This window comes from Thunnus thynnus, chromosome 23 (genome assembly GCF_963924715.1).
Source record: "Thunnus thynnus chromosome 23, fThuThy2.1, whole genome shotgun sequence".
Taxonomy (NCBI): Eukaryota; Metazoa; Chordata; class Actinopteri; order Scombriformes; family Scombridae; genus Thunnus; species Thunnus thynnus.
The window spans coordinates 7098751-7118514 of NC_089539.1; the positions used below are offsets into that span (position 1 = coordinate 7098751).

At 39.2% G+C, this 19764-nt stretch overlaps 2 protein-coding genes across 3 annotated transcripts in view; both read left to right on the forward strand.

Annotated features, from left to right (window-relative positions):
- ano2b (anoctamin 2b) overlaps positions 1-19764 on the forward strand; it is a 64858-nt gene that overhangs the window by 26689 nt on the left and 18405 nt on the right. The window contains exons 15-21 of the mRNA XM_067581808.1: positions 4010-4084; positions 4328-4529; positions 6071-6182; positions 6406-6463; positions 6560-6660; positions 11196-11338; positions 19546-19698. Of these exons, the coding sequence (XP_067437909.1) occupies positions 4010-4084; positions 4328-4529; positions 6071-6182; positions 6406-6463; positions 6560-6660; positions 11196-11338; positions 19546-19698 (844 nt within the window). The remainder of the gene's footprint in view (positions 1-4009; positions 4085-4327; positions 4530-6070; positions 6183-6405; positions 6464-6559; positions 6661-11195; positions 11339-19545; positions 19699-19764) is intronic.
- Positions 174-1757, forward strand: LOC137175885 (uncharacterized). Of its 2 annotated transcripts, none has more exons than XM_067581810.1 (3): positions 174-354; positions 841-1490; positions 1586-1757. In XM_067581810.1, exons 1-3 carry the CDS (start codon positions 316-318, stop codon positions 1596-1598), a joined length of 702 nt encoding a protein of 233 aa, XP_067437911.1. In that variant the 5' UTR covers positions 174-315; the 3' UTR covers positions 1599-1757. The 2 variants fall into 2 exon arrangements, with proteins under 2 accessions (XP_067437911.1, XP_067437910.1); XM_067581809.1 differs by having other exon boundaries at positions 175-354; positions 1581-1757.

Sequence of the window (19764 nt, forward strand, 5' to 3'; positions counted from 1 at the left end):
GTCTTTGAAGGTTGTATGAAGATGTGTGTTTGTGTTGGTGGTTTTCTTCCAACTGAATATCAGGAAAGTTTGCAAAGTTGTAATAATTATAAATGTAAATACACATGTAATTGTTATTTTATTGGTTGTAAAGCTGAAGTCAGCCAGTTGTTTGGAAGGTTCCATCAACCTTAATGACATCATGACGGTTCTAGAATCAAACACAACAGAAGCCTTCAGGATATTTGAGCCGCTTCATTTCTACATCTTCACCCTTCGAGTACAAACGCAGAGAGAGTATCCAGTGTTTGAATATTTTGCAAGTTTTCAACAACAATGTTTGCTATTAGCTTCAACAGCTTTCAGACAGGCATGGTAAGTTGATTAAATGTCTTCATTTATCTGTATTCTAACACAAACAAATACTAAGTCTCATCTTTGAGACAAGTAAACGAGTAGTTACAATGTAAACATAAAGCACATTTTAATGCTTACTTTCATCATTTAAAAGGTTGAGTTTAGTTCTAACTAATAGTAAATGCTGAGCCCACTGACCTGTTGACCTTAGCAGGGAAATACACAGACATACACAGAACTATACAGAACTATAACTAGTCAGTAAGGAACATGGCACTTTTGAAATCAGTCAGGGTAAAGTGTATATAAATGAAAAATTATTATCAGGGTTATTAATTCTACACACAAGTACTTTGATTATTACATAGAAATAATATTTCTATATTTATTGCAAATGTTAAGCTTTCATTTAGGGTTTATTCAGCTTTACATGTAGTATTTCTGGCAGTTTTTAAGGTTAAAATAACAGATGATCTAAACATGCATCCAAATATTCTCTCTTAGTATTGTAAAGGCAAGGATCCCCTCATGAAAGAGGTCACAGATGCCATGGCCAGACTCACAGTTACTGAGAACACACGTCCTCTTCCCACAGAGGATAGTGGTGTGGTGGCTATCACAGCAGCCATGGCACGGCTCACGATAAGTCCCCTTCCTTCAAAAGTCCTGAAAGAGGGGAAATTTCACTTCCCATCAAGGCCCACCGAAAGCCCAATACCGATGGTCATTGATGGTGAGCCCACTAGAGTCAGGAGAACTCTGGTTAAAGATGCTAGACTCTGGTGGGACAATGCACTGCAGTCTGCATCTGTAGGAAAGACACTGGAGGCCAAAGAGAAGGAGGCTCCTTGTATGGAGAGCCTTGGAGCCACTTGCTCTACGGTTATTGAAGGAGAATCTGTCAGAATCCAGCAGATTCTGAGGATTGCACCGGAGACCCAAGTGAAAGAGACCTGCAGCCAGAAATCTACATGTATTCCCACCCAAAGCTCCAGCAGCGTTCAGCCACAGTCCACCAGAGTGAACCAGACTCTGACTGAAGATGCCAGAGTCTGGTGGGACACAGTCGTGCTGCACCAGAAAAAGCCGGAGCTCCCAAAAAAGCCTTCGCATAAAAGGAAACGGGAGGCTGATAATCCAGCTGAAGGCAGAAAGTAGATGTTATATCATTTCCCTGTACTGATTATTCATTGTAGATGTTAATATTCTAGAGATTCAAAAAACTTTTCATCTTTATGCAAAAGCACAGACAGACCTGCTAAGCAAAGGACCAGGAGAAAGGCTGACGGAAGTGGTGACCACACAAACAAAGATGATGCATCTTTGGTTTCCACGCCACAGCAGAAGAGTGGAGCACGTAGAAGAGACAGTTTTCAAATAATTCTTAGATGAATGAGTAAATGTAACCTTGTTGATGTTTCCTCAATGTGTCTCTTATCTCACTATTCATCAGTGTTCACCTTTTAAAGACACTTCTATTTAATAAAGATGCCTCTTTTCAATTTAAAGATATGCAGAAAATGAACCACACTAAAATGAAACCCACTTGCATAGAAGTAACAAGAGCTCTTACTGGCCAGGGACAGAGGGGCCTTTCAGCCCTTAAACAACATAACTTTATCCTTGTTGCTGAAATTTGGTATCTGAAAACTCAGAAAGAATCACTTGATATGAAAATTCATCCGTTTTAAAGATCTAATAGTCAACACACTTTAGGCAGAGTTTGCTTTTATGAATAAATGTGTCCTCCATACAGGCTTCATTTACATATAACCCTAATATTTTAGTATAACTGCATATTTTGCTGCATCTTATTGATTATATCGGCTGTGACAGAGTTAGTAAACATAATACTTATAGTCAGGAGAATCTAAGCTCAAAGGTCCACTTACTAGTTTTCAGAAAAGAACACTAATAAATAGACCTTTACATTTAGATTGTCTTTGCCATTAAAAAATGCCTTTACTGTTGGCTACTGAACGGAAGGAGATTCCTATGGTCTGGTATGGTATGGTGTGTACGCAGGTTTTACTTATTCCAACCAGAAGGTAATAATGTTAAGTTGATAAATAAGAAATAAATACATAAGCAATAAATATAATATACCGGTATATCCAAATAAATCAGTATCCACTAAAATAAATAAATATCTATTTATATATATGCCATATACAGTTCCAGTCAAAAGTTCGGACACATCTTCCCATTCACTTGAATGAAAAAGTGTCCAAATTTTTGACTGGTACTGTGTGTTCTGGGGCCTCATATGCATGTGTGCATGTGCGTGCGTTCGTGCGTGTGTGTGTGTATGGGAAATTTATTCACTGCAGGTTGCACTGAGTCAGTATATTCACTAGATGGTGCTGTTGTTCTGCTACTTAGTATATTGGAGGTCTTCAAGTGCACAAAATAATCAGGGTCTGTGTCCATCAGTCTGTGCGTGTGCATGCATGCGTATGTGTTTGTGTGTGTATGTGTGTCTATGTGTGTGTGTGTGTGTGAAATTCCATTCTGCCTCTGCCTGAGCCTGCCCATGTAAGTATATGTGTGTATATGCCTATAATCACTGATGCTGGGGTGAAGGGGGTCACATACCTGGGAATGGAGATGCAGCATCGTCTCTGCAGAGATCAAACCATATTTAAACATGGGCAGGCAAGTCAAACGGCTTTTCTTTCAGGCACAAGTAGGTCAGGTTCTCCTAGTGGTTCAGAGTTCAGAGAACCAAGTCACACACACTCTAGTACACTAGAACCAGACCATCCAGAGCTTTCATAACTGAGTCCAGCTTTCAGATGACTGCTTTTGATGACTTTGTCTTGTGACAATTTTTACTCTTTCTCTGCGTGTCCAAAAATATAAAGAGCGGATCAGCCAGCAGACAGTTAGCTTAGCTTAGCATAAAGACTAGAAGTAGAGGGGAACAGCCACAGATTAGAAAATGTGTAGCACAAAATTGTCCATATATGGTCTCAAGTTCTCAAAAAGTCCAACCAATAAATGACTGTTTTCCTGTGTTGCGTATTGATATTTTAACATCTCAATAGGAAAAGCTACATAAATCTACCAGTATATCAACTCTTGGGATTAATCACACGAATTGGGAGTCATCTGGGTATTTAATTCTATGGAAAGAAAACATTCTTCCAAGATGGTCTCCAAATGTAGGATGCAGACTGTAAAACGGGCTATTGTGCTCATTTATGTCACTGTTGAGACGTAGTAATGTTTCCTGTGGAGGCGGTGAGGTACAGATGCCTGGAGTACTGCGCCTGCTTCAGCTGTCCATTTAGCTTTTACAGTGCAAACCATTTGAAGGCAGGAAAGGGAACCGTGACACTGCGTCTCACATCGGGACACTGAGATTCATTTTTATGAATGCAACAGCTTCTTTCTTCTCTTTTGAGATGTCTCAGTAAGCGTCTCCATGTGCTTCTATAAATCATTTGAAGGCAGGAAAGGGAACCGTGACGCTGCGTCTCACAACGGGACACTGAGATTAGTTTTTATGAATGAAACAGCTTCTTTCTTCTCTTTTGAGATGTCTCAGTAGGCGTCTCCATGTTCTGCACCACAGATTTCCCCCCAAAAGTTGATGAAGCATAGGCCATTGTATGAGTGACTGCTAACTTTGTCTCATCCTTCCTTTGTTCCTTCCTCTCTTTCCTATTAGCTTGCCATAGAGAAGTTGACCTGGAAAGACCGTCTTCCTGGATATTTCATCAACGTTTCCTCTATTCTCTTCATGGTTAGTACATAAAAATCAGGTTAATGCTCTACTTAGAAGCATACATGTTCTCAGTATGTATGGATGAAAGCACTTTAAATAGAAAAATAAACATGTAGATGACAAAGTTAATGTACATACAGTAAATGAGGACGAGTGACCTACATTGATGTTCTTTGAAATATTCATTCCAACCACTGCAGTGTAAGTATCAGACAAATACGGTTGAGTTATGACTAATTCATTTTCTTGCTTTGGTCCCAGTTTGGACTGACGTTTTCAGCAGTTTTTGGTGTCATCATCTACCGCATCACGGTGTCCGCCCTGATGGCGATGAGCCCCGACCCAGAGACCAAGTCCAACGTTCGGGTGACGGTGACGGCCACTGCGGTTATCATCAACTTAGTGGTTATTCTGATCCTTGATGAAATCTACGGCGCTGTGGCGGTGTGGCTGACTGAGCTAGGTAGACAAATGCATTCGTCACCTCTATAATACAGTGGCAGGAATAATCTAATGGACATACAGAAAAAACAAAAAATGGAGCAAATATCTCCAGCAATTTGACAAACCAGAATCAGAATTGTGTTGTTTATTATGAAATAGTTTAACATTTATATAGATCCTTGTTACATGTTTTGAAACCTCTACTGAATGTTTATTGTGGCACTGCTTTGGCCACGATCTCTCCGGTAAAACAATTTTTTAATCTCAGTGAGTCCTTTTATAATTAAGTTATAAATATACATTTGGAAAAATACACTTATTTGCTTTCTTGCTGAGAATTTGATGAGAAGATTGATGCCACTCATGTCTGTGTTAAATATGAAGGTACAGCCAGGAGACTGTTAGCTTTTACACATCTATATATTTTTTTATTTTTTTTATTTATTTTCTTTGGACAGGGCCCGGCTAGCTGTTTCTACTGCCTCAAGTCTCTGTGCTAAACTAACCATGTCCTGTCTGTAGCTTCATATTTAATGGACAAAGGGGTGGTATCAATCTTCTCATCTAAATCTCAGCTAGGAAGTGAATAATAATATTTCCCAAAATGTTGAACTATTCCTTTAAACATAATGGTAAGCACAACAATGCCATTAGCCAGTGTTTGAAGGTTGTCCAAGTCCGCGTGGCAATTTGTTTTCCTAGTTGTGCAATAAAGCTTGCAGTGGCCATGTGTCACTCTCATTTTACCGCATTGTATGATTTTCAAATGAACAGCAGTTTAGTATCAAGGAAAAATTTTTTAATTTTAATATTTGTCTAATGTCCAGCTGAGGTTTCTTCTGCTTCTTACTGGTTACTAAAGGGAATCAGGGGTAAACTCAGTCACTTGTATTTTCAATAACCAAATCAACATTTTTACATGAAAAAATTCTTATTCTCTGTGTTAGTGTGTGTGTGTGCGAAAAAGAAAGAGTCTTTCTGCCTCTGGGTGGACAGTTTGATGAAACTTTGATGTTTTCATGCTCCAGCCAGTCCCATCAGTCATCCCAGGAGGTTTCAACCACATTTACATTCATATTCAAAACCTCTGAAATAGAGGAAAAGAATGGGAAGGGGAAGTGTGTGAGAGAGGGAAAGTGTCTCTTTGTGTGTGTGTGTGAGAGAGAGAGAGAGAGAGAGAGAGAGAGAGAGAAAGAGAGAGAGAGAGAAAGAGAGGATATGCCATGTTAAAAGTCCCAGTATTTTAACCTACTTCCAGCACAGTGATCATGTTATAACTCCATTTCAAGAGTCAGACTGACACATCTACCACTTCTCTCTATCAGAACAGACTCAGTTCTCATGTTATCATCATGGACTAAACAGACATACTCTGGAAAACCAGTTTGGAGGACTTAAACATCCATTAATAAAATATCAGCCTGACCTAATATCTTTACATATGTTCCACTTCATACACCATTTAACATGTTTTCTGTCTCTTTAGCCACCCTGCTGCCCTCAGAGCTCACATAGCAATGTAATGACAAGTCTTTTTTACAGTTTTACTTTGTTTTCCAGAGATTCCTAAAACGGAAACCAACTTCGAGGAGCGCCTCATCTTGAAAGCCTTCTTGCTCAAGTTCATGAACGCTTATGCACCCATCTTTTACGTGGCTTTCTTCAAGGGACGGTAAGACCTGTATCAGTGTGTGTGTGTAGAAGTGTGTTTGTGCAAAATCAATTGTATGGCACCATTTACACCCTGCATTAACATGCCTCACATATCATTCACCTGGATTACACTTGATGCCATAACACAACGGCTTACTGCTGTTGTTGAGAAAGAGACACATCGCTACAGTACCAAGTGAATCCAAGTTAAGACGTTATTGTGTGTTTGTGTGTTTTCGTAGGTTTGCTGGTCGACCGGGAAGTTACGTGTACGTCTTTAACGATTATCGGATGGAAGAGGTTAGTATGCATCTCTATGCATGCTTTCATTTTGTTGAATAAGTAGGAGATCAGTTGATAATAAATAAGTGTACAAACTGAGTGTGTCTCCCTCAGTGTGCTCCAGGAGGCTGCCTCATTGAGTTGTGCATTCAGCTCAGCATCATCATGCTCGGGAAGCAGCTAATCCAGAACAACATCTTTGAGATCGGCATACCGTAAGTAGACTACATTAATACATGATTTTTTGAATGATGGAGATTAGTACAGCAAATAACAAAGTAGTCAGATGATAAGTTCAGAGGTTGGATATTTAGTCTAATGTTGAGAGTCGACACCTAACACACATACCTGCGTGCTTACTCACAAGCATGTTCGAGATTCCCTCTCCCCTTTCTTGTTCTAAGAACATTCCTCTCATGTCTGTGCAGTGGTACTCCGTATTGTGTCATAGCTCAGCTTTTACATGCAAATCCCAAAGGTCAGAGGCCGGCTCTGTTTATAACAACTGTCTCACAACAGAGGTGCCTTTTGGCTCCAGGCTGCAGTGTTACTGTTGCTGTAAGCATTACTTAACCTCCTGACCTGTCGGGTGAGTCTCATCAAACGCTGTGGTTTCTCCAGGACAACCTGAGGATCAGCGAGCCACAGCACATACCATCATACCATCAACATACCATCTACTCATCTGCTTCACATTCATCCACTTAAAAGCTTTCACACCTGGGAGGCAACCAGTTACACCACACACTTACACTGTGGACCATTATGCAGGTTTATGGAGAGTCTCACAAGCTGCAGTGAAGGCAGCATATGAGAGCTTTTCATGGGTTTAAAAGATGATACTGACCCTAGAAGCTCCTGTCTAAAGACATAAGAAATGGACCTGTTCATTAAAGAAAACCAAGAGCAACTGGAAATGATTCTGAATTGATCTGATGGGAACACCATAGTCCAATATATAAAAGAATATTTATTGTTTCATAAACTTTGTTGGCTAACTCCCAAAAAACACACTCTTCTCAGGGGCTTCCTCTTTCCAAGAACACAGACAATGGAAATGCAATCCTCAGTGGAATGAAGTATGGTGGACAAAATCTGTACTGTATCCTCACAAAGAGTGTCATTGTGAGCTCAAAACAAGTGAGTGGCACACAACAGTCATGACCTGTTGAACCATAAAAGAAGAAACAGGACAGGTCTTGACTCATTGTGACGTATTGAGGCTTGAAAATTGGACTTCATAGGATGCAGCCTCTGAGCTGAGGCACAATTTGTGTGCACACAAGGAATTGTGTTATCACACTCATACAGTCACGCAGTGTGAAATTAACCACTTTTGAGTGAAATACTATGACTATATAAAAATAATAAAAACAAAGCCCAAATTCTCCAACAATTATTTAAAATAAACTAAAATAATTTAAATCTGCATTACAGGTAAAGTGAATTTAAAGTTTTGACCACTAGGGAGCAAAAAGATTAAAAAACAAACCCCAATAACATGAAGTCAGGCCAATATTTAAAAACAGCAACTCCTGAGGAAATATCCAGGTCATTTGGTTGTCAGATGCTTGATGCTTGGTTCATTATTATCAGTAAAAGTGACCCCTTCCACTTTCACACAATTAAAAATATTGCTGAATGCAGGTTGAAATGAATATGATGTTTTTATATATATTGGTACATTTCCCAACGTAGAGTCCTGAGGGATATCTTGAATTTTTTGGAAGTCATATGACCAGGTATGACATCACCTGTCAATAAAACAATTCTATTACTCCTCCTACTACTACTACTACTATTACTACTAATACTAATACTAATACTAATACCACTAATAATAATAATAAACTTTATGTATATAGCTCCTTTCAAAACACTCAGTACAACAGTCCAAAGTCCTTTACAGGAAAAAGGAAAAATAAAACAAATCAACATCACAATTAAATGAAATCCAGCAATTAAAGCTATGGTGACTAAAATAGACACAGTAAAAGTAACAAATAAAACATTGTGCAACTGGATTTCCAGAGCTGGATTTCCCCTTTAGACCTGAGTCTGGACTTAGGAACAGACAAAAGGACCCTGTCTGAGGATCTGAGGCTACGCTCTGGCTCGTTGGGGAGGAATAATCAGGGATTCGGTGATTTAGGGTCCCAGGCAAATGCTGTCTTGCTTTGTTTTCACCCTTTCTCGAACTGGGAATGCTGGTATTGGCAGTGATAGAAGAAGTACTAAAAACCCTTTTCTTTAGTAAAACTATTAAAACTGCACAGTAAAAATAATGTGAAAGTAAAAGTCATGCATTCAATTTTTTATTTAAAGGTGAAGAGTGAAAGAGAGGTTATTATTAGCACAATGTACTTAAACAATAATGTACTTAATCAATAATAATGCATCATATTTTATTTGTTATATTTTATGAGTAAAATCAGAATCTGCAGCATAACCAGTAACATTTATCGGTCAGGTAAATGTAGTGGTGCAATGTTTTCCTCTGAAGTAGAAGTTTACAGTTGCATATATTTTAAGTGCTTTGGGGGCCTTTTGTAAGTTATTTCAATGTACAGTGTGTTAGAATAGTAACATAATTCAATAGTTTTCATATCTTCAATATCTTCAATAGCATCATAATAAATCTATCGCTGTTTGGGGGCCTTTTGGGGGCCTCAGGCAGTTGTCTAACTTGCTTAATTGTAAAGTCCATGAAGCCCATGAAGTGCTTTAAATGTAATAAATAAAATCTTCAAATCCACTCTAAAACTGAACAACTGAAAAACTGAAAGTGAAGAGAGGGCAAAACAGGGGAGATATGATCTTGTTTCTTTGAATTGGTTAAAAATGGAACGGCTGCATGTTGTACTAGCTGCAGGCATGAGAGTGTTTTTTTGGCTTAACCCTGAATTCAGCGAATTACATTAGTCCAGATGTGCCAATATGAAGCCATAAATGATCTTCTCAAAGTCAGCACGAAAAGGAGAGAGAAGAGAGCGCGGGGTGAGGGAGGGAGAAACATACAGGACAAGAATGTACAGTAAATGTACAGATGGAGAGTAAGAATCCTGACCTACATCAGAAATGTCTGATCTCCTTTCAGACCAACACCCTTAATCATTGAGCGTGTGTGTGGAGATCGTACAGTTTATGTACTTGTATAGATTGTAAAATGTGTCAGTCAGTCTGCTGTGTGTGTGTGTGTGTGTTTGTGTTTGGGTACCACTACTACTGTATGTGTTTGTGTGTCCGTTTAGAGGACACTAAACATTTATGTGTTCACTTCCTCTATACTTGTATGTACGGTACAAACTGTAACTCCCTTGTGTGTGTGTGATAACAACGTAAATAATGCAGAGAAGCATTTAGCTGCTTTTATTAGAGCTTTTTACAAGCTGTACACTAGTGAGCACACAAGCAAGCGTAAAGGCACATGCACAACCACATGCATACACAACAATATACACTGCACACACACACACAAATATACATATACAGTATGTTCTATACATTCACACACAGTCATACATGTATTTATTTACATGTAAACACTACATCCACTACATATGCAGATGTACATGCACACGCACATGTAAGTGGTTACTACTTACATCATGGCAGATACTTTCAGAAACACACACATACAATTTTTTTCCTCTCTGCTGTCACTCTGTGTTTCTCAGCAGCGGTTTGTTAGCATCACACAGGTCTTTGTTTTCAGTTGAGTATCTGCCAGTCTGCTGGTTAATTTTGTTAGAAGTGGTCACATTTATTTGGAAGTCAGCTTGCAGCTATTACGACTAGCACTTAATTGCAAACCAGTGTGTCAAGACTCGTCTGCAGTCACCTTCATTGTTCCAAGGAAAGTTTACGGAACACATATCCCTGCTTCTCATTCACATTTTTAAACACTGAGGTTCAGTGTCTTGCCCAAGAGTAATCAGTGGTATTTTATTTGTTGAAAAATACATTTGTCTTCCACTGTAGTGGAACCAGGACTTCCAGACTTCCAAATGATATTTTAAAGCACATCGTTTTTCAATCCCTTCATAATGCGCTTACAATGTAAGTGATGGGGGACAAAATCCACAATCCTCCTATTATGTGCAAAAATGTATTTAAAAGATTATTTGAAGCTAATATGAAACTTCAACTGTCCAAATTAATCAGATCAAGTCAAGATCTTTCATCATTACAGTCTTTTTAGTGCCAAAGTCCCTCTTTTTGTTAGTGTACTTCCACCACAGCTGAACATTTTTGCCACAAAGATTGTAAATGTGGCAGATATCCACTTTATTTGGCTAACTCAGATGGCTGAAGCCTCATATTAGCCTCAGATAAACTTTTAAATACATTTTCACTCAAAACAAGGACTGTGGATTTTGGCCCCAATCACTTACATTGTTAGCACATTTGGAGATCTTCTAATGGTCAGTATGAACAGGAGGAATGATTACAGTGAGAAAAATCTGTTTCAATGTTCACATGGGCACCTGACTGACTGTTTTAAGACATACTTGAAAAATTGTGAACCCGTCCTTTAACACTGATAAACAATTAATATAATAAACTTGAATATTTTCAGTCACATTATGTTTTTCATTCGATTACTCACAGTGAATATCTCACGTAAATTTCTTTACTTTCAGATTCTACATCCACTTTATATTTTCCACTTTTACAAAAAGTCACTTAATCCTCTCTTTATCTCTCTGCCTCCTCCTCATCGTCCACCTCTCTCTCTCCATCCTGGCAGAAAGTTGAAGAAGTTGGTGCGTGCGTTGAAGGATAAAGGAAGAGCAGTGCAGGAGAAGGAGGAGGAGAGGCCTCCGCAGCAGTGGAACCTGGACTACGCTCTTGTTCCCTTTGAAGGCCTCACACCCGAATACATGGAAATGAGTGAGTCTGCTACACACACACACACACACACACACACACACACATAGACACTCAGGGAAAAAATATCCCAAGGGAACAAGGGCAGCCATTTCGGCTCCAACATACTTTTGAAATGAGTGCTCCATACCCGTCAACATTGGTCTTTGAAAATAAGAGAGATTTTCTGTGACCCCACCTGACCATAATTTTTACATTATGAAAAAGGTTTTCTCTCTCGGCTCCAGAGATCTAATCATCTTCTAAACTCTGATTCATTGGTCTGTCTCATGAAAGAAGCTCCAGTCTGCCTGCAAGCTTCAGCACAGGGGGTTCGTTTGTTTTAACAACCATGTAGCACAGGCGAGTGGCGGTTAGTTGGTCGTTCCGTGTTAACAGTAACAGCTGCCTAAGTGTCTCTCGAGGATACAGTGTTCAAACAGAAAACAAAACAAGCGCTCCTAGAAGCTACAACAGAAACTGCGATAGGAAGACAGTCTGAGCGCACCGACAGCTGTAAGGTGATTGAAAGTCTGTGTAAACGCTTTTTCAGAATTAAAATACAGGAGCAACTGGGAAAAACAGTTGAGTTGACAGTCTGGAGTACTGCTGCACATCACTGAGAGATGTTATGTAATCTGTATCTGCAAAGACCAATATAGTAAAAGTGCACACCTGGATTGTAGAGCTGGTGGACCAAGGATGTATTTGTGTTTGCTTATCATTCACACACACTCACTGACGCTGTCCTCACAAGAATAACAATTGTACATCAGACAAGGACCTCTACTGGGTGTGTAGATTGTTTTCTGTTTTCTCCCATTGTTTTTTTCTATTTACCATATTTTTGTAATGGTCATTTGTAAGGCACTGACTGACAACATATTTGGTTGTTGAGTTTGAGGGACATGATACATTCATTCACATGCAAAAGTGCACACATACTGTACTGTACTGTATATGCAAAGACTAATTTACATTCATGTCTGTCACAGTCCTTAGCATATAAACACCGGAGATGCAATCACAAATTGAAGGTGTTTCCTCCCTCATACATAATCAATCTCAGCTGTGTATTTAAATCTAACCACCTGATATTCAACCTCAACACGCGGCAGGTAACTGACACATTATTTTGAATGGCTCTCAGTTGTATTCATCATGGCCCTCCTCTTTCCAGTGCCTAAATTCTGTTTGTTTTCACTGTTCTGGGTGTTTTTTTTTGGTTATTCAATTAGACAACGGAAAGGTACATTTGTAGTTCGTTTTCTGTCTGAGTTTGATCACACATGACATCGTGCTTATACCAGCCTGTCACCGGATGTTTGGAGAATGTTTGCAATTGGTTATGAAGAGCATGCCACCCTGTTGGAAGGCTAACAAGTGGGAGCTAAAGAGTTTTCACCTGACCAAACATAGAAAATGGGATTCAAAACATTCTGCCAGTTTGATGTTTTTCAGGCAGGTTTCTATAGATTTTTGGGAGCTAACAGGAGTATGTAAAGAAGTGCTCATGCCATAATGTGTGATCTGAAATGTAATGTAAAAGCAATAAATGCAGGGTTCTAAATTACAGATTGTGAAAGTCATGGGATTTGAGTAGTATATAACAGAATGTAATAATGCATTGTACAACTTGTTTGTTGCATTGTGTTGGTTTGTTGAAAACCTGTGGGAACTGAGTAAATATGCCCTTTAAAGTTATAGTCAACTAAATCTCAACTTTATCAGTTGTTTTTTCATTTAAAGTGAGTTTAGACCCTGTGTGGGATACTGGTGTACCATGTCTGCTTGGCACCACCAGTCTGTCTTCACTGTTGTTGGCACAAATAGTACAGGGAGGAAACGCCGTAAATCAATAATATCCAGACTAAGACTGGCAGACATACAAGAAATAGAAAAAACATGAGATAAGACCGAAATTTCAAGATGGAGTAAATCAAAATAGAAGGAAATATAGCTACAAGCAAAATGAAAATCATTAAGATGATTCTTAGCTTTTCAACATTTTTTCTTTAAACTTTTCCAATTCATCATTAAGGTCATTCCTGGGTTATGTGCCAATAAAAGTTGACTGAATCACTGCCTGTGAAGGGAAAGTTTGCTAAGACCTGCAGGTGTTGGGTTGTTATGTCTGAAGGTACACACACACACACACACACACACACACACACACACACACAGATGTAGGCAACATCTGCTCAGTCATAATAACTTGTCACAGGAGGTGTTATTGTTATGGTTGTAATCAGTATTTCCGTATCTGCTTTGCTGAATTGTGAACAGTTCATGGATGTTGTCATGTTTGCTGATTTAATTGTGAGAGAGTTCATCTTTCTCAGGAAATGTTTAGGTTATATTTATAGAGGCAACAACAGCAGTTTGTTTGGATTAAATACAAAAGGCTAATAATTATTAGAACCCACAGATTACACTGAGTGTGCTGTGTTTAGTTGGTTTGAAATGAGATCCTGCACTGACAGGCAATGACAACTTATTCAGTATAACGCATCAAGAAAATAAGAATCTTGTATAGTAACTGTTGTTACATATGCTCTGATATCATTTTAAACTCACCCTCCAGTAGTTGCTCTCACAAACAATAACTAAAAACACACTGAAGGCCAGAAAGGGGAAATTAAAGAACATTAATTTAGTGGAAGGTCAACATGTCTACATTCAATAACAAAAACGAGGAACTCATGAAAACAGGAAAACGGAGCAAACCACACTGATACATGACAACATTTATGAAAACTACTGTGAGTCTACTGTTGAAAATAAATAAGGAGGATTTCTGCTTTTATTTTCAGATGCAACTTATAGATGCAACTCAAGATCAGAGCCATGATATGACTCTTCTTTGTTTATAATCTGCTTTAGACCTGTGTACTCTTTCATTTGAAGATAAACACAGGTGCAACGCATAATAAAGACAGTGATGTTTCGAATGACTGAGACTTGAATGTCCATTAACCAGCTAGGTATCCAACCCTTTCCTGGAATGACTGATTGATTGATAAACTGTATTTTACAAAGGAGGACCAACTAAATATTAATCTCTTAAAGTCTCCCTCCACTCAATAATGTATTTTGCTCCTTGACATTTCATTGGATGTTTGAGCTTGTATTTGTTTTCACACTCATTTGATGAAGGGGGAAAGTTTCTTTGAGATCACGTTAAATCTCAGTTTAACACGTGGACGTACAAGCACGATTTGTGACATCACAACTACTTTAGAGCCAATTGCGGTCTAGTATGAAGCTTATAGAAGTGTGATGGAGAAACTTGGAGCCTCCAGTTCACATACACTAAGAATGGACTTTTCAGTTAAGTAAGAGACATATTGCATCAGCAGCAGTTAAACTTTAGAAATTAAAAATATTTGCTTATTTATAGATTCTTCTTTTTCAATGAGAGAGAACGCATAAATGTCATTTTTAGCATTTTAATGAGATAATAGATTTTTTTGTGGAAAAACCACATCAGACCCACATTAGTATTCCAATCAGAGTGTATTCTTATGTGTCTTAAAACATGTAATTTAACTTCAAGGCTCTGATGAATACATACATACAGAGAATAAAAGCAAAAAGAAAAATACTGCTGAAGAAAAATACATACAGCAAATAAATGTGTAAATGAAAGACATGTTAAAATGATACATACACACTGAAAAACAAAGAGTGATGGCCACCCAGCTTGATATTTCAAGTGTGTCCTCCTGGTCTGTGGGGTCAAAGTGCAGCAGCACTTTAGCAAACACGTAGCAACAAGCTTGACTTTGGTAATTGGCAACATCTGCATGTGACAAATTGTGAACCTATATACTAAGGTCAAAGTCATAAAAAAACATGAAGATTTGGGTATAATTGTAAATAGCAAGTAAAGTTTGTTGGCAAAATTGGATGTGTGCTGCGTGGGAAATTTTTTGTAAAAAAAAAAAAAAAACCTGTAAAAGATGGAAGGACAGACACAAGAAGAACAACTCTTGTTTTCGCAACTGGATACGTCACCAGATTTTCTAGTTTAAGAGAAGTTGAGATGGCATTTGCATGTATCACAGCTGCTACCTGTATTGTTTGGTGTAATCAATACCTCTGTGAGCATCTTCAAGAGTTGAGAACAGTCTCTGGAGCAGTTTTGGTTTTGACTGTTGGTCGTGCTGTGACATGATAATGAGTACATTTCATACGATATGGATTGAGTGAGGTCAGAGGGAGGTGGGAGGATAATCGGGGTTGAGGGAGAGAAAAACAGAAAGAAGACCAGGCTGACGTCGCTGCAGGGCTCATGAAGGAATGTCAGAAATGTCTGAGCTATACAGCAAACACACACACTAGCACATAGTTGTCAGTGTGTGAATAGGTAGTTCTGGGTGTGTCTGTGTGTGTGTATGTGTGTGTTTATGTAACAGTGTGTTGTATTTGTGTGCGTCTGGGCCATCCTTGAACCTGTCAACCTTGGCTCAGGTAGATAGCGAGGTTATTCTAAGCTTGCCCTCTAGCACTCGCTGCTCTGCTGTCGTATTTTCTTCCTCGCCGCTCTTTGTCTCTGTGTGGCGTCCCAAGGTGAAGCCGTCAGTCTCCGGCTCACTGGAATCCACGTTCCCACACTGCTTAAGTTGCACTGCTCTGATCAGAGCCATGCATTAGACCTTCGTCTTTCTCATGTTTCCTTTCCACAGTCTTAGGAAGCAGGTAGATGTTGTTTCGATCATTTATCGATCAACCTAAAAGAAAGGTTTATATGTGATAAAGCTCATATCTTTAAACCTTGCTCATTGGCCTGGGGTCAGTTCTGTCTCTGCCACCTCAAAGTTATTGAGAGACTTTTATAAAGGACAACTTCAACCTGCCTCAAATGAGTTTAAATGAAGAGGATAAATTTCTGTTTCTGTCACTGTGGACTTTAAAGTTTTACAATGGTGAATCAGTTTCTGCTGATTACATGCATGCACAGTCTGTTTAGTTGATTTCCATTTTTTCTGTTGTGTCTTATGGAACATTCAATAGCCTGCATCTCTGTTTTAGTGTTATGTATCAGTTATTTTGGCTTTTGCCTGCTGAACCAGCAACAAGTAGACAAGTACAAAGTGTTCTTAATATTGAACCTTGTCATAGGGTGTGACTTTTAAATGATGTATTTGGAAACAATCAAACAATTTTAGCCATTTTTAGAAAAAGATCTACAAAACAAGGGCGGCCGGATTGGTCACAAGATTTATCATTAATCAAACATTTCCATGTAGATAAGCCTCCACCCAGCTGCAGTGACCTCAGACAGAAGCCTGATTCCCTACCAGCTGCTGTACTAGCTGAAATTTCTGTGGGCAAAGGGAAGCTGCTGTGGCAGCTTTCCAGGCACAACATGTCTTTTAAAGGCACCTGGTGTTTTGGTCATTAAACTACTGTTTAAGTCAATGGTTGTAGCATGTTTCTGCAACACTGTGGCCATCTGCTCCACAGTGTGAGTGATTGTGATTTACTGTAAAATAAATTACTATCAGCCTTAGTTTTAATTATTAGTCAGGGATGTTGTGTCTCTTGTTACTGGCATAACGCACACACATACTGTAGATACACACGGTTCTACACACTGCCTAATCATAAAAAGTCCCAGTTTAGCTGGTGCAGTGGAGTGTTTAACCTTAAAAGGCATCACCCGAACCACAGAGCAAGCTTGCACAGACAGTGTGACTCCTGACCAGACAGATGACTATTTGTAGATGTCAATCTGACGTCGTCCTGGTGACAGGGATAAATTGTGTGCTTTCAATGTTGTTGGTTTGATACCTTTCTCATACATCAACCTCTCTTTTGCTGTCAAATAGCAGAAATGGCTGATATGGCAATGTCTAATAATTAAAGTAAAGTAAAGTGGTAGTAGTCTACATAGTGGATAATGCAGAAAGATGTTTTCTAAGAGAAACCTGTACAGCAGCACGGTGAGTTTGTGTACAACATCTTATTTGTAATCAAGAAAAACCCTTGATCAGACCTTTCTCAATGTGGTCCCATAACATAGCATCATAAGCCCCTTTCACACATGCAGTCTATATGCTCAGGAACATTTCCTTCATGGCGGCATGTGTGAATAGGAGCAGCAGGGATTGATATTCAGGAAAATCTGTACCACCAATTTCCCACCTCAAGACCGTCAGGGAAAATGCCGGTACAGCTGTGCTGTGAATCAAAGTAGTAACATTGCAGGAACGGTTGGCATCCATAAGTATTGCATTACTGCCATCTGCTGGACTGTCCCTTGCCCCATCTATTCCTGCATTACCATGGCATGTGTGAAAAGGCGGAAGACGGGCATGTTCCTGAATGTAGCTGCACGTGTGAATAGTGATAATCACTAGGGGTGCCTGAAAGGTTATCCCAGTAATTTACCAGGAACTATGTGTGAAAGAGGCCCTATATATTGTAGTCTGCTGCAGTGCATTTTTGTTGGAGCAAGATGAAATACATATGTTTGAATGGGTGGGAGGACAGCGGAATGGTGAGGATGGAAGGAATACAGGTGGCGAAGGTGGATGAGTTTAAATACTTGGGGTCAACTGTTCAAAGTAATGGAGAGTGCGAAAGAAGAGAGTGCAGGCAGGGTGGAGTGGATGGAGCAGAGCGTCAGGAGTGATCTGCGACACTGCCCAGATATTTTCAAATCCTGCACATAAGGTCTTTACCGCAATTATGCCTTCTCTAAATGTGAGAATAAATATATTAATACCATCAGAGTACAGTATTTACAGCTTCAGCTTACTGAGATGTACAGCCTGGTCTCACAAGAAAAATGACAATATAGTTCTAAAATTCAGCCGGCAAAAATGACACATAGTTACATTTATGCCATCTAGTGGCTGTAGTAATTATGACCTGAGGAAGTGACGCAGTTCAGGTGACATCAATGTAAGGTGTCTTCTTTATTCAGTGGAGGTGCGTAGGGGGGATGGATAGATAGTTTAGTGGCCTTTGCTGCAGGAGATGACTGTTCGCTTCCCGATGCCAACCGCGAGTGTCATGTTTCCAACCGTGAGACAGGACATTTTTAACCTCAAAACATAACGTGGTGTTTACTGTTGCCGTGATAATGAAGGTTGCCTAACTGTAAGGAAGTACTAACCATGTTTCAAGTGATCATTTCAACCCAAACCATGATGTTTCCCTAAACCTAACCAGGTGGTTTTTGTACTTAAACCTAACCAGACCAGACCAGACCTTAACCACAGCATTGTCACACCATAAAACATTATTATTTTTTAACAGTGATTTGTAATGGTTTTGGAAAGTGGCATATTAACATTACGCTCCTATGGGTCATTCTGAAAACACCATCCGTCCTATGGAGGGTGCTGAAAACACTCATATATGTCGCTTTGGGAGTCATTGGAAATACCTATTCTGTCATTTCGGTATGAGGACGTGTTGGACATTTACTGCCGTCATCACGATATGATTGAATTGTAACCAGTGTTGACTAAGCTAGTATCTCTAGCAAGCTAAGGAAATACACCAAAAGCTTTTTATGTAAGAACAAGTTTAAAATACCCTAACCACTGGCACTGTCTGGGAATGCCACTGCAAGGCAGTAAAAGGGATAAGGAAAAGATTTAGTGATGTTTGCAGTGAGACACCCATGATACTACTCTGACGTTAACTTGAACCTCACAAGCATCTGATTTTGTTTCATGCAAACTGCTTTAAAAAACTTTAAGGAACTCTTTGTTTAAACCATGCCCTGCAGTAGGATAGTGTAACTTTATGTCCTTAAGACATCGTAAAGTTGATTGGATTTCAGCAATGAGTGATGTGCTCAGCTTTTCTAGTCTTTGTGAGGACACCGGCAGCTGGAGGCTGTCAGACCACACTCATATGTAAATTTAAGTGTCATCAGCTTGTGAAATGTTGTTAGGAAAGCAAAAACAGGATTCTCATTTTAAAGGTCTTTGTCTTTGTTCTAATTTGCACACATGTATGAATGCTGTTTTATTGCATACATGCTGGTGCCAGTGTATGTGTGTGTATGGGGAACATAGGAAGGGGGATGATGGAAACACACGTCTGTCCAAACCATAGTCTCATTTGTTTAATTAAACAACTTCTACTTATAATAGGGGTACTGTACATATTTGCTTACATCCAAACGACCAAAATTAACTTGGTATGATGTTCAACAACCCATCACCCACTGTAGCATGTTTAATGATTGGTTTATCTCTCTCCTGCAGTCATCCAGTTTGGTTTCGTCTCTCTGTTTGTGGCTTCGTTCCCACTCGCTCCTCTCTTTGCCCTGCTGAATAATGTCATCGAGATCAGACTGGATGCCAAGAAGTTTGTTACAGAGCTACGCAGGCCAGTCGCTGCACGTGCTAAAGACATCGGTAAGCCAATCTGACACACATACTAAGGAAAAGACAAACTCACACAGCATGACTTTCTCATAAATA

Coding starts and splice junctions, on each gene's coding strand:
- LOC137175885 (XM_067581809.1), top strand. CDS start 316: ATGTTTGCTATTAGCTTCAACAGCTTTCAGACAGGCATG. Junction 355..840: donor ACAGCTTTCAGACAGGCATG/GTAAGTTGATTA, acceptor ATTCTCTCTTAG/TATTGTAAAGGCAAGGATCC. Junction 1,491..1,580: donor AATCCAGCTGAAGGCAGAAA/GTAGATGTTATA, acceptor TTTATGCAAAAG/CACAGACAGACCTGCTAAGC.